The 12,951-nt window shown below is 53.5% G+C and overlaps 1 protein-coding gene across 1 annotated transcript in view; it reads right to left on the bottom strand.

Moving 5' to 3' along the window:
• Positions 1-3,207: 3,207 nt before the first annotated feature.
• Arrdc1 (arrestin domain containing 1) overlaps positions 3,208-12,951 on the bottom strand; it is a 10,792-nt gene continuing 1,048 nt past the window's right edge. The window contains exons 2-10 of the mRNA XM_033759011.1: positions 12,591-12,736; positions 9,435-9,571; positions 6,840-6,950; positions 6,356-6,406; positions 6,104-6,258; positions 5,708-5,890; positions 5,445-5,621; positions 4,934-5,369; positions 3,208-4,846 (exon numbers count right to left, since the gene is read on the bottom strand). Of these exons, the coding sequence (XP_033614902.1) occupies positions 4,782-4,846; positions 4,934-5,369; positions 5,445-5,621; positions 5,708-5,890; positions 6,104-6,258; positions 6,356-6,406; positions 6,840-6,950; positions 9,435-9,571; positions 12,591-12,736 (1,461 nt within the window). The 3' untranslated portion in view covers positions 3,208-4,781. The remainder of the gene's footprint in view (positions 4,847-4,933; positions 5,370-5,444; positions 5,622-5,707; positions 5,891-6,103; positions 6,259-6,355; positions 6,407-6,839; positions 6,951-9,434; positions 9,572-12,590; positions 12,737-12,951) is intronic.

Genomic DNA, 12,951 nt, shown 5'->3' with positions numbered 1-12,951 from the left:
GCCTGCGCGCACACTCGCGCTGCGCCTGTGTACCAGGGCCCGAACCGCTTTGGCGCCTGCGTACTAGCGTGGGGACGGAAGGTGCCTGCGCGCTGGAGTCCTCCCGCGGTGCTGCCGCCCTGCGAGCTTGTAAGGCTCGGAAGTGCCTGAAGAAACCGTGCAGTAGACTTGTAGTGGCTGGAGTTTCTCTCCCATTCTTCCTCCCCATTACCCGCAGCCCATAAATATTACATGGAAAATTCTAGAAAGAAGCAGTCCCTAGCTTTTTAATTGTGCGCCCTTCTGAGTAGCGGATTTTGCCTCGCCGTCCTGTCCGGCCGGCGCGAACGTCCTTCCCTCCAGCGCGGTGGCTGCCCGCCCCGGGTCGCCACCACCCGCTGAGGTGGTGCCTTGGAGTTCGGTTCCGTGGCACTTAGCTTGCCTGATGGTGGCCCCAAAGCGCCAGAATGGTGATGCCAAGCGACTAAACTGTGCCAAAGAGAAGCTGTAACGTGCTTTAAGTGAAAAGGTGAAAGTTCTTAATGAGGAAAGAAAAAAAGTCTGTTGAGGTTGCTAACCTCTGATAAGAACAAATCTTGCATCCGTGAAATTGTAAAAGAAAAAAAAAAAGTCTGCTAGTTTTGCCCTCATACCTCACGTTACAAGTTAGGACCACAGTGCATGATGTGCTTGGTTAGGATGGAAAAAGCATTAAATTTGTTAATAGAATAGAAAACGTGTTGAGTGCTGTTTGGGCGAGAAAGTACTGAGCCTACACCAAGATTTCCACAAGGGAGCTTCTGAAAGGAGGGAAGGGTGGTGGTGGCACAGACTCAGAAATAGATTTGAACTGGGAAACAAAACTTAACTGCAGAGGCTGCCTCTGGCGGTGAAGAAGCTGAGGCTACATTTCTGGCAGTGTTGAAGTTAAAGGAGAAAGCTCTATAAAACAGTTGTCTGCAGTGAACGAGAAAGAAACTAGCAGACCTAACTGTGGACATAACCAAAATTTTCTAATTCTTTCAACTGCACAGAAATGGAAGGGCAAAATGCATTATGCTCATAGTATCTGCTCAAGGACCAAAGCCTCTACAGTAATACTTTGATAAATTAAAGAGAAAGACACAACTTTCCAATTACAATGGTCTCCCAAAAGGTTTTCGGGGGGGGGGGATGCTATCGAGAATCCCAGCTGTCTATATCAGAGAGTCCATCCAGCGACATCCCTATGGCTGTGTGGCCTGGGGTCACCCAAAGCCGGAGATCCTCCTGGCTTACCGACAGGTCAGTAGCAACCTAGTGTGTTGTCCCAGTGCCTGCTCACTCCATCCCATCACAGGTGTTGTATCATTTATCATATGGGGGAGTACAGGACAGTAAGAGCTTGAGAGACTACATTCACATGTTTTTATTACAGTGCAGTGTTACTAGTTTTTGTTACTCTATTCCTGTGCCTAATTTAAACTTTATTATAACAAAACATGTAGTATATATAAGGTTTGGTACTCTTGTGTGGTTTCATCCCCTGAGGGGCTTAGGACATATGCCCTGCAGATGAGGGGGCCTGCAGTAACCTCGAATTCTAAATTGGCATTCTGGTCAGTTGGCCAGGATGGAGACCAAGGCTTCAGATCCTAAACTCTGACCCATGCTCATTTTGACTTTGGCTTTCACAGAAGGCACATATCCTGAGCCGTGTCCTATGGTGATGTCCCGATCGGGGGTTTCACTTACATTGTGGTTGGAGGAGAGTCCCAGGTTAGAGTGATGGGTTCCCTGGTTAGGAGGAATGCCCCAGCTGGGAGAAGCGATCCCAGTTAGAAGCATGTCCCAACAGAAGGAGTGTTCTAGTCAGGGAAGTTACTCCTACACAAGTGAGAGGGTGAAGGTGGAGTGGATACTCCTGCTGGGAGGTGATCCAGCCAACAGGATGTTCCAGCACGGAGGAGTACCACAGATGGGGCAGGGGGACTCTGGTTAGGAATGGGTGCTCTGGCAGAGGCAGGGTCCCAGAGAGAAAAGTTGCCCTGTTGGGGGAGTCTCCAGATAGGGGGAGGGGTATTGACTGGGGAGTACTTCAGGTCGGAGATGAGCTCTCCTTGGTTTCTCCAAGCTTCCTGCCAGGCACAGGCTTGCTATACACAGGTCAAGGCCCTTACTGCAGCCCAAACATCCTTCACTGGACAGCTTATCTAGCACCACATACACTGTCTCAGGCTATCTGCTCTCTAACAGATCTGTCTCTCCTGACATTGGGACTTGAGGAAAAGCACAAAGTGAAATTGAAGTTCTCATTGACAAGAAGGAAGCCTTGAATCTTTACAGCCAGTCTGGGCTCAGTCTCGAGGGGAGACAAACTGGAAAAATGACTCCACTAACTCTGGCATTGCTGGTGCACACAGATCAAGAAGAAAACACACAGCCCTGCCAAGTTTCCTAAGGGCAACTGATGACAGGCACGGAAGTCCATCCCCACTCGCCTTTCCATCTCTTGCTGTTTTCTTTTTAATTCTTTCTTTGAAACAAAGTCTTGCTATGCAGTTCAGGCTCGCCTTAAACTATGTAGCCCAGACTGACCTCGAACTCACAGGGAGCCTCTTGCCTCAGCCTCTGGAGTGCTGGCATTATGGGTGTGTGCCACCACACCGGGTCATCCCCGCTTCGCCTGTCCCTTCCCAGAATCCTTTATCTCAGGTGTCTGCATAGCTGGCTTCCTTACCATCCTTGTTATCTTTTTTCCATCATTGCCTCTTAAGACATTTCAGAAAAGCTTTCCCTCTCCCTCTTTGTTAAAAATAACACACCGTTGGGGCTGGAGCCGGGGATTTAGCTCACTGGTTCTGCCGCCTTCCTTGCAAGTGCAAGGACAGGAGTTCAATCCCCCCCCCCCGTACAAAAACAAAACAAAAAACAAAACAAAAAAAAACACTGCTATAACTTTCCTCATGTGCTCATAGGCAGGGCTTTTCAGAGGTGGCTGGATCTAAAGTGTGATAATCGGATTAGTCCACTATTGGCTTAGCACAGTGTGGATAATGGGAATACCCACCCTGGGTATGGGTGCCACGAATAGGCTTGTAGACTGGATGGAATAAAGAGCAAGCCTCACTGCTTCCTGCCTGCCATGTCATGAACTATTTCTCCTCTGTGATGCCACTCTGCCTTCATACCAACTGACCATGGACAGAAACCTCTCCAGACTGCAAGCTAAAATAAACCCTTCCTCCTTTAACTTGTGGGTGTCAGGTATTTTTGTCCCAGCAATGAGAAAAGTAACTAAGACAGGCACCTCACACTTGCTTTACTTGGCTCTAACCCGGACTCTCCTACACCCTTACTTGGCACATACTCGACATACTTCTTTCCAGTTTTGTGTGCCTAGTGCCTGGAACAATACGTTGCATACAAGAAACAAAATAAATATTTGTTAAATGAGTGTGTGGAGTTAAAATGTGGGGAAAACCCTTTACCAAGGAAATATGACTGTGAATGAGCACAGCAGAAGTAGCCTATGGTAAGGCCTTCCATTCCCATTTCCCATCAGCCAGACTTGCCTAGCCTCCAATAGTCACTGATCACCTACCCGGCAGCTGCATACGCTATGTATTTCACATCCTGAGAGGCAGTCCCTGTGCACATCCACATTTTAATTTTATTTATTTATTTTTTACTTTTTATACCAGGGATCGAACTCAGGCCCTCGCACTTACCAGGGAGGCACTGTGTGGCTGAGCTACATCCCCAGCCCCCTATCCACACTTGATAAGTAAACTAAAGCAAGGGAGCTGACCACCAGCAAGCTTATACAGCTGGCCAGAGGTGAGAGCCCAACTTCTAGGAGGTGGGCTGTACCACCTGCAGCCTATTTTCTGCTGTTCTCCAGTACTCATCTTTTACTTGTTCCGTGTGTTGCACGTATCTGCCTAGTGAAAGACTACATTGCCAACCAGAAGATGGAAGCCACAACCTGGGAATGACAGCTGTGTGGCAGACTTGTGTCCACTGTCCTCTACTTGTGAAGATCTGGTGAAGGAGAGCACTAGACCATCCCCAAGAGCTGATGTGCCTGTTACACAGCCAAGGTACTAGAGTGAACACACCAAGAACCATCACCCTGCACTGGATCCTGGCTGGGATTGGACCCAGTCAACCTTAGCTGCCTCCAGGGCATTCGCATCCCTCCCACCTACAAGATGCAGGAAAGCCCAGGATGCCCCCACCAAACTGCACGTGGTGCCCACAATCTTTGACAAACAAGCTACACCAGCAGGGTAGCTCCCTGAGGCCCAAGGGTAGAATTCTACCGGTGACGGAGGTCTGGCAAGCCCTTTCCCCACAGTTTCCTGGGGTGTGGAATGATGAGTGGCAGCCAGAAAGCCGGAGTGCACCTCAAACTGGACAGAGTGCATCTCCAGGACTGTCAGTACCAGAGAGGCAAGGCTGGAGAGTGGGAGGGGAAAGGACGGGAGGGGCTGGGCGGGACCAGGAAACGGGCCGGAGGTCCACACAGGAGGGTGGAGGGCGTCTGAGGGTGGGTTATGCCCATGTGGGCCTCTGCCCAGCTTCAGAAATAAAGCGCTTTATTTACAGTCCCTCCAAGTTCCAAGCCCTTTCCGCCCTGCCCCAGCCCCCCAGGAAAAAGGAGGGCTGACTCTGGGGAGCCAGGAGAAGCTGGTTCTGGGCAGGTGCGGGTCCTGAGTGGCTGGGCCAGGCAGAGAGCAAAGGCACGAGGCCCTGGGTATCCTATCCCAGGGCAAAGGCCTGGCCCGCTGGAGAAGGCAGCATGGGTCAGCTCTGGAGGGTCAGCTCCTGGGGGTCAGGCCAGGATCGGCACTGCCGCAGCTCTGCTCATAGGACGGCGGAGCCTCTGGAGGGACAAAGTAGGATCTGTAAGGGTGTTGTGGCGTACCCACCCCGCCACCCTGCCACCCCAGTCACTGGCCTTTGCACTCACCATAAGGGTAGCCCCACGAGCTATACTCCGGGGGAAGGATCAAGGCGCTGGTGGTGGGCAGAGGGCCCCCTGAACCCTCTGCAAAGTAGGGGATAGTAGCACCTATAGAGACGCACAAGGGAGGGTGCAGAGAGTTGGGGGCAGGGCTACCATCCTGAGCACAGGGCTCCAGGGCACCAGGCGCAGAACCCAAGCCAGCAGGTAGCGGCTGCTGCTGTGAGTGGCTCTTGGTGCAGAGGGAGACCAGGTCAGAGAAGTGCGGACCACCAGCCACAGCCTCAGCCTCCTCCTGGGGCGGTGCAGAGGGTACCACTGGTGATGAGGTTCCTGGAAGAGGCCCTGGGTCTGGCTGTGGGCTTAGTGGGACTCTGTTCACAGGAATATTGCCAACAAAGACTGGGAGGGTCACAGTGGCTTCAGGAACCTTCATGGAGACCTGGGGAGGGTGGGGTGGTAAGAGCCAGTGCCAAGGCCACCCGGCCTCACCTCCCAGCCCACGGCAGCACCAAACCTGCAGGTAGTAGTCGATGTGGATGAGGCTGCAGCCTGGCAGGGCTGACTGGGGCAAGGCAGGTACTAGAATCTGCTCTTGCCACTGAGCATGCCGCCAGGCCTTGACAGCAGCGCCCTCCACTTCTGCGATGGTCCGCACATCATAGATCCAGCGCTTGGCCTTGTAAGAGACTTTCTGAGGGAAAATCAGCCTGTGAGCCAGGGTGGGCTGGCAACCCCCACCTATGTAACGGTGGCCTAAGCAGCAGAGGAGGCTCTGACCTGCAGCAGACTGGCCACCACGGGGCTTGTGTCCTTGCCAGACTGGTTCTCGATGTCAGCCTGTAGCCGCAGTACCTGCCCCACCACATAGCCACGGAGATCAGTGCTAGCTGTGAGGACCACGCTGCCCGTCTTCACCAGCTTGTAGGAGAACTTCTTAGTGGTGGAGGCCACGTTGGGTTGCTTGGGGGAGAGGGCCAGGGAGGGGTCGGCAGGTGAGCACAAGCTGAATGCCTATGGCACTAGATGGGCCCACTCAGCCCTGCCCCAGGTGCCAGCAGTTGCTTCCGTCAGAGGCTGCTGCTTGCTGCTTCCAGACCTTACCCTGGATGCCCTGGCTCTCTCCATACCCCTGAAGGGTAGGGGCCACCATGGTGACCACTGCTCCATTCTCACCTCGATGTCTGGGATGCTGTTCAGGTTCAGTGGGCTCAAGATGTAGAATACCAGGCTGCATTTGTGATCCTTGGAAAATCTCGGCGTGTCAATCGTGGCCCTCACCTGGTGCACAATCCTCCCAAACGGACCCTCAAAGGATGTGGGTGCTGTGGCTGAGCAGAGAGCAGAGACTGGCACCTGGCACCTCTGCCTGCCGAACCCACTGTCCCAGAGCCACTGTCCCCACCACCCATCCAGGCCAGCTCTCACCTGGGAGCAGGAACTGGAAGGGAAAGCTGTGCTCTCCTGTGGGTAGACTCCCTGCAGAGACAGGAGTGAGGTGGGACAGGCCTTGGGAGGCATGGGCCAGCCACAGCTCCAGGACAGCAGTGGGCACAGCAAGCAGCCCATGCTGCACATGGCTGTTGGTCTCCCTGTCTCTCTCCAGCACCACAGCAGCACAGCCATAGCCTGGCCAAGAGCCACCAACAAGCCCTTGGAGGGGAAAGCAGTTTGGGAAGGGGGACAGGTTCCACTTGGGTCAGAGGACATACAGATCCAGCAGGACAAACGAATGGTCCCTTTCGGCCACCCAGTCCCATGAGGCAGTGGCTGCAGGGAAGAGAACTCCACCAGGGCCATAGCATAAGAAGCCAAGAGGCAGTTGTGGAGAGGGGGAACAGACAGGGCCCGCTAAGGGCAAGGGCTGCTCTGGGGGTCACTATTTGGGGTGGGGGTTGGCTTCCAGACTCACCCTTGTCAGCCAGAGACAAGGTGCTGTTGAAGTAGCTCTCCTCCACCACCCATGCCACATCGTTGGCCTTGTTGGAGACACCACAGGATCCTGTGCAGGTCACCCGAATGGCTGTAAGGAGAAGGCAGGTGTCAGATCCAGCCAGTCTGGGCCCTTTCCTGTCCTCTGAACAGTTCAGCAAGGCTGGAAGCACCCAGGAAACAGGGAGTCCCACCTGTACAGGGCCTGGGAAGCAAGCAGCCTGCCACCTTCTCAAGAACACCTTACAGGCATACTGGTTTGGGGAGTTCCCAGGGAGCCAGGCTGGGAAGGGACTTGACAGGAAAAGAGTTTCATCTGCCCTGTGATCCACATGGGATCCCAGAACTTCCATCCAAGTAGATAATTGTGGCCCCAGCCAGACCTCTGAAAACTCAGGCCCCAGGAAATACTTGGGATGCCCCACCTTCCGGATGCAAGATGTAAGTCAGCTAAGTGGGAGGCACCCCTTCAGGGCCCAGGAAGCCAACTGCCAGCTCTCAGCTGCAGGAATGTGGTCAGACCTGCCCGAGCAGGTCACTGACACCCAGGAGAGCAGCCCTGACTTCCTGGGCCCATTGCCCAGAGACTGCTCAGTCCTCCCCAAAGCAGGGGGGGGGGTGTGCCCAGACCACTGGAGGCAGAACCGAGTCCCTCACTCCCCAGAGCTGCCTGGCGCAGAGCACACTATGGTCAGGCAACCATTGAATATGACCAGGCACAACTGAAGCAGGTCACAAAGGAGAACCAATCCCACAGAATGCCACCGCAGCAGGAGACCCAAGCAGGTATCAGGTGGGATCCAGGGATGGACAACCTGCAGTGCCCCCTCCCCCCTGGTCCTCTCCCAGACCTGACCAGAGTCATGTGAGGGGAAGATGAGTCAGGCTCCACCTTTCCGACAAAGCCACCTGGCAGGAGGAACACTGGTGTCCCTGGTACCCAGGGATCAGCCCCTCCTGTAGCTCCTGCTGGCCACCTATGGTGCCTCAGGCTTCCCTCAGTAACCCTTGGCTGATCCTCAGCCCCAAGTGCCCCCACCTCACCCCACTGATGGCTGCCAGGCCCCTGTGCCCGCCCAGAAGGGGCCCTTGCTTTCACACCATTGTCCTGTTCTTTGCCCTGAGCCTCCATTCAGCTCAGCCTCGGCCCTGATTTGGAACCCTTCTACTTCTACCAGGCCCTCCCAGACCCAGAGTAAACTGTTCCTGCCTGGGCTCAGAGAAGGATAGGCTAAGAGAGGATGTTCTGAAAGACTCAGACAGGCACAGAAAAGATTCCCTCATGGAGAGGCCACACCCACCTAGTCCCATAGCCCTCAGGATGCTGGCATTCACCAAGAATGCTGGAAGGGGTGTGGAAGTCCCCATTCCAGCCTGGGTTCTGCCAACAGACACTGATCAGGTGCCCCAATTGATAGCACTAAATTGAAAATGAACCCTGACCTCCATTATCCCAGTGCCTAACTCTCAAAACCAAAATGGTTGACTGAATTTTTGTTGTTTTTTGAGACAAGGTCTAGCTGCAGAGTTCAAGCTGGTCCTGAACTCACTATGCAGCCCAGGCTAGCCTTGAACTCACAACAATCCTCCTGCCTCTGCCCCCGAGTGCTAGGATCATAGGTATGCACCACCGCACCTGGCCTTTTTTATTTTTTTACAGAGTTAGGAGTTGAACCCTGGGCCTTACATATGCTAGGCAAGTGCTCTGCCATTGGCCACTTGGGGTGGCTCTTACATAGCAGAGGATAACTGAAACAGATGTCAGGGGAAGCCTTATTTACCACTCTAACCCATCAGATTGGTAAATATAAAATATTTTGACAAATGTTGGGGTAGAGATGGGAAAACAAACAATCCTTACCCTCATCAACAATAAGCTGATTCAGGGCCAGGGATTTAGCTCAGTGGTTCCACCACCTGTTTCGCATGTACAAGGACCTGAGTTCGATCCCTGGTACCAGTAAATAAACAAATAAAACAATAAGCTGATTCAGGGTAGACATGCTGTGATTTCACTTGTAGGACACCAAGCAACTCTGAATCCTACACTCACCAGGAGCCCCGCACAGGGGCACTGGTGAAAACGTCAGTCTAGGCCTCACTGAAGCCATCAGTTGTCCAGCTGGAGCCTCCCAGAATTCAGGAAAAGGAACACAGGGCCACCTTATTCCAGCCCAGGGGCCCAGGCTCAGGGCTCCTGAAGAGGAATTCTCATTTGCAACTCTCAACAGGTACAATGGAGAGGCAGGGCTTGCCAACAGCCTGCCTGCCACTTCCTCCCCAAACTGCCTAAAGATACCCCTCTGTTGGGGCCAGGGATTTAGCTCAGTGGCGCCATAACTGCCTCACAAGTGCAAGGTCCTGAGTTGGAGCCCCAGTACCGGGGGTGGGGGTGGGGATACTCTTCTGCCTCTCAGCTGGAGGCAGGTCAGTCTGGGAGAGCCCCCAGACAGCCAATTTTCACTGGTCAATGCTGTTAGCAGCAGCCAGGTTTCCACTTTCTCACATTCCCTGGATCAGGCAGATCACAGCTTTCAGTTCTGCCCAAGGAAAAGTAAGGGGCATCCATGGGCACATTGGGAGGGGCCTTTTTCCTGCTGGATACAACACGTGGGAGTGGCAGCTCCCCCTTCTCTCCCAGTGGCCAGCACAAGCTGCAAGACTGGCACCCTGGTGGCTATCACCTGGTCCAGCTGCTCTTTGGCAGGGACCCTGCAGAGAGGAGCATGGCAACACCACAGCATGTGCCCTGTGGCGTGTTCATGGGACAGGCTGTGGTGCTGTGGCAAGGCCTCCATCCACAGGTCCAGGAGGAGGCCGTAGAACACTAAATACCACATAGTGCTTCCAGATACAAGGTGTTCAGTGGCCTACGGAAGGCAAGCACCAAGCTGACAGGTGTCAGTCGGTAGACGCTAGGGCTGCTCTGCTTCTCTTAGGAAAATTACCATGAGAGCTGAATTCCCTGGGGACTTCCGGAACTTTCTTCTCACGTTGCACTCTGACCTGTGCAGCAGCTCTGCATCTGGACACCGACCTGAAGACCTCCACACACTCCTCTCCTGATTCCAAAGCCCAGCTTTTGCCCCACAGCAGCCCACAAACTGTGCTATTCTCCTTCTGGACTGCATCACGAGAACAACAAGAGTGGCCTTCCCAGGGAATGACAGAGAGGAAGGACCGTCCACGAGAAGTGGGGAGAACCTCATTTGGTCCATGATCAGAGCTCAGGAAGTCATAGTGTGGGGCTGCCCCACCCAGCCCTGCCCAGCCTCCAGAAAACTGAGCCTTCCTTCCACATCACTGCTCAGGCAGCAGTTTCCCCATGGCTAGGCACTGTCTGTGATTGTCACTCATGGGACAGACATTCAGAGGGCAAGACTGGGAACCCCGAGGCAGCCTGTGCTCTCCTGGGGTGGGGGGGGTGCTCCCTGTTGCATCCTATGATGCAACTGGGCCTATGAGCTCAGCATCTTTTTTTTTTTGGTACCGGGGCTTGAACTCAGGTCCTTGCACTTGCAAGGCAGGCCACAGAACCACTGAGCTAAATCTCCGGCCCCACAGCATCTTTTTTTTTTTTTATCTTTATTAAGTTTATTGGTACATTTTAGGTATACAATACAGTTACATTCATTATTGGGATCTTGTACCTTTACATGACTTACAGTGGTTCTTTTTTTTTTTTCTCACTATGTAGTTGAGACTGACCTGGAACTCACTACGTAGCCCAGGTTGGTCTTGAACTCACAGCAATCCTCCTGCCTCAGGCTCCCAAGTGCTGAGATTACAGGTGTGCACCATCACGCCCAGCTTATTGGTTCTTATTTTTCCCCATTCCCAAGCCTTCCCTTCACCCCCTCCACCCTGAATGAAGGAAAAAAGAACCATGGTCTTTCCTTTCCCATCCCACACAGGGCTAGAGGAAGCCCCAGAGCAGCCCCTGCACACCTATGCCCACCTGGCGGGGGACGTGTACAGCTGGGATCAGCTGGGGCTCCCACAGCCTCAGGGCCAGCTGTCTAGCTACCCACTCTACCTGTCACATGGAAGCTAGGGGCCAGCCCACTTGTAGTGCTCTGCTCACCCCAAGCTAAGCCAGGGAGGGAAGGCGAGAACAGAAAAGCAAACTCCACATAGGGCCTCTGACCTGTCCCTTGTGTGTCCAGCCTACATGCACGTGTCCTGTATCACACTCCCCTGAGCAAAGATGTCGTCCTCTCCTCTTGCTCAAGAAGAGCTCTCCTGTTGCTGCTATGCCAAACTCCACGTGGGGATACAGGAGACAAGGCCAAAAAAGAACAGAGCAGACAGGAGTATCTACAACCCAGCTTTCTCATACAGCCCAGCAGACTGTATGAGGTTTGGGGGTCAGAGAGCATCACAGCACGGGGATGACTGAGAGGAGCATCAGGAGCCATTCTACATAATCCTGGGGAAAAAATCATTTCAAAATTAAATTATAACTAGGGCTGCCTGATGCCTCAGTAGTCCTGTAAAGCTGTGACACTCAAGGGCAAGATTACATCAATTGAAGACATCCTGGTTGAGAACAGAGTAGTAATACAAAAAGAGAAAGGTTTCAACTGGGGAGGGACAAATTCCTTATCAGCTTAATCCATTCCACCTACCCTTTGCTCTTATCATTCTAATCAATTTAAGCTCCTCATCTAAGATCTTCATCAGGATAAGATTCTCATCATAGTAGGATTAGCATAGCCCTCCCAGAATCTGATGCTTCCTTCAATTATAAGATCCTTATCAATTTAAGATTATTGCTGCCCTCTGGAAGACATCTGATACTCCCTATGAACCCACTAGTGGCAAGCTCAGGGTGCTTTTGTCTTTGCTGCCCAGAGCAGCACTGTTCAAGCCCAAAACCCACCTTCTTCTCTAAGTTTCATTTCTTGTTTTTTTGTTTTGTTTTGTTTTGTTTTTTGAGACAGGGTCTCACTATGTAGTTGAGACTGACCTGGAACTCACTATGTAGCCGAGGCTGGTCTCGAACTCACAGCGATCCTCCTGCCTCAGCCTCCAGAGTGCTGGGATTACAGGCGTGCGCCACCACACCCAGCCTCATTTCTTATCTTTATTCTTATCAGCTTTGTGTGGTAGTGGCTCACAGGAGACCAGGACCCATGGCAGGGGTTCTAGTAATGTCCCCTTTCCCATTCCCTATAGAGAAGGATGAAGATATGAACTCTGTCTTCAGCATCAGAGGTGCATGCTATCAATAACAAGAGTCCTCAGTGGTTCCGCCACCTGCCTCAGAAGCACAAGGGCTCAAGTTTGATACCCAGTACAAAAAAAAAAAAAAAAATGAGCCCTGGGGTCAGGTCCAGAAGGGAGTGGACAGCTGTGGTTTGAACCAAGCAGCCAGGTGGCTCTCACAGGAGGCCAAGGCAGAGATGTAGCCTGCAAGGACAGCCACATCAGCCTGCCAGTCAGAGCAGGGGCCACCACACTGACCACCCTACCTCCAACCCCCAGGGCTCAGCCATCAAGTTCTAACCAGGGTTCTGTTCAGGAAAGCAGCCATACCCAATGGGCAGAGGCGGTCCACACCTGCCCAGAGCCTTATCGGTGGCTACTGTAGCAACCTGATCCCCAGCCCCAGAGTCCCAGAAGTCTGCATCAGCAGAAGCTCAGGCTCTGCCCTTGGAGGCCTGCCTGTGGCAGCCCAGGTCAGGCGCTCCGGAAGCAAGAGCAGGATGTAGGTTGGTGCTCCGCAGACCTGTTAGAGACCCGCAACCCTGGCCAGGTCTGTCTCTGACTGGGAGGCGTGCCCAGCTGCCTGGGAACCGAGGAGCCAGGTGACCCAGTGTAGGCTGGGTTTCCGGTGAGGGCCCAGCAGGTGCGGGAGTAGCAGACCCTGGACACCTGGGTGGAAGGGTCAGAGGCCTATGATGTACAAGGCCACAATGGCCTCGGCAAGGTAGATGGGCGCTAGGCCCCGGCCCGGGATCCGACCGCCCAAGGCGGAAAAGACAGGAAGGAACAGATGCGGAAGGACTGGGCCACCGGTCCCGCCCCGGTCGCCGTTGGCCTCATACCCCGGCGGGGCTGCGATGCCAGAGGCCCAGAGCGTGCGCGCG

This window comes from Fukomys damarensis, unplaced genomic scaffold (genome assembly GCF_012274545.1).
Source record: "Fukomys damarensis isolate Sample0158 unplaced genomic scaffold, DMR_v1.0_HiC HiC_scaffold_36, whole genome shotgun sequence".
Taxonomy (NCBI): Eukaryota; Metazoa; Chordata; class Mammalia; order Rodentia; family Bathyergidae; genus Fukomys; species Fukomys damarensis.
Note: the sequence above shows the minus strand (reverse complement) of the source record. Positions and strands in the feature narration are given on the sequence as shown.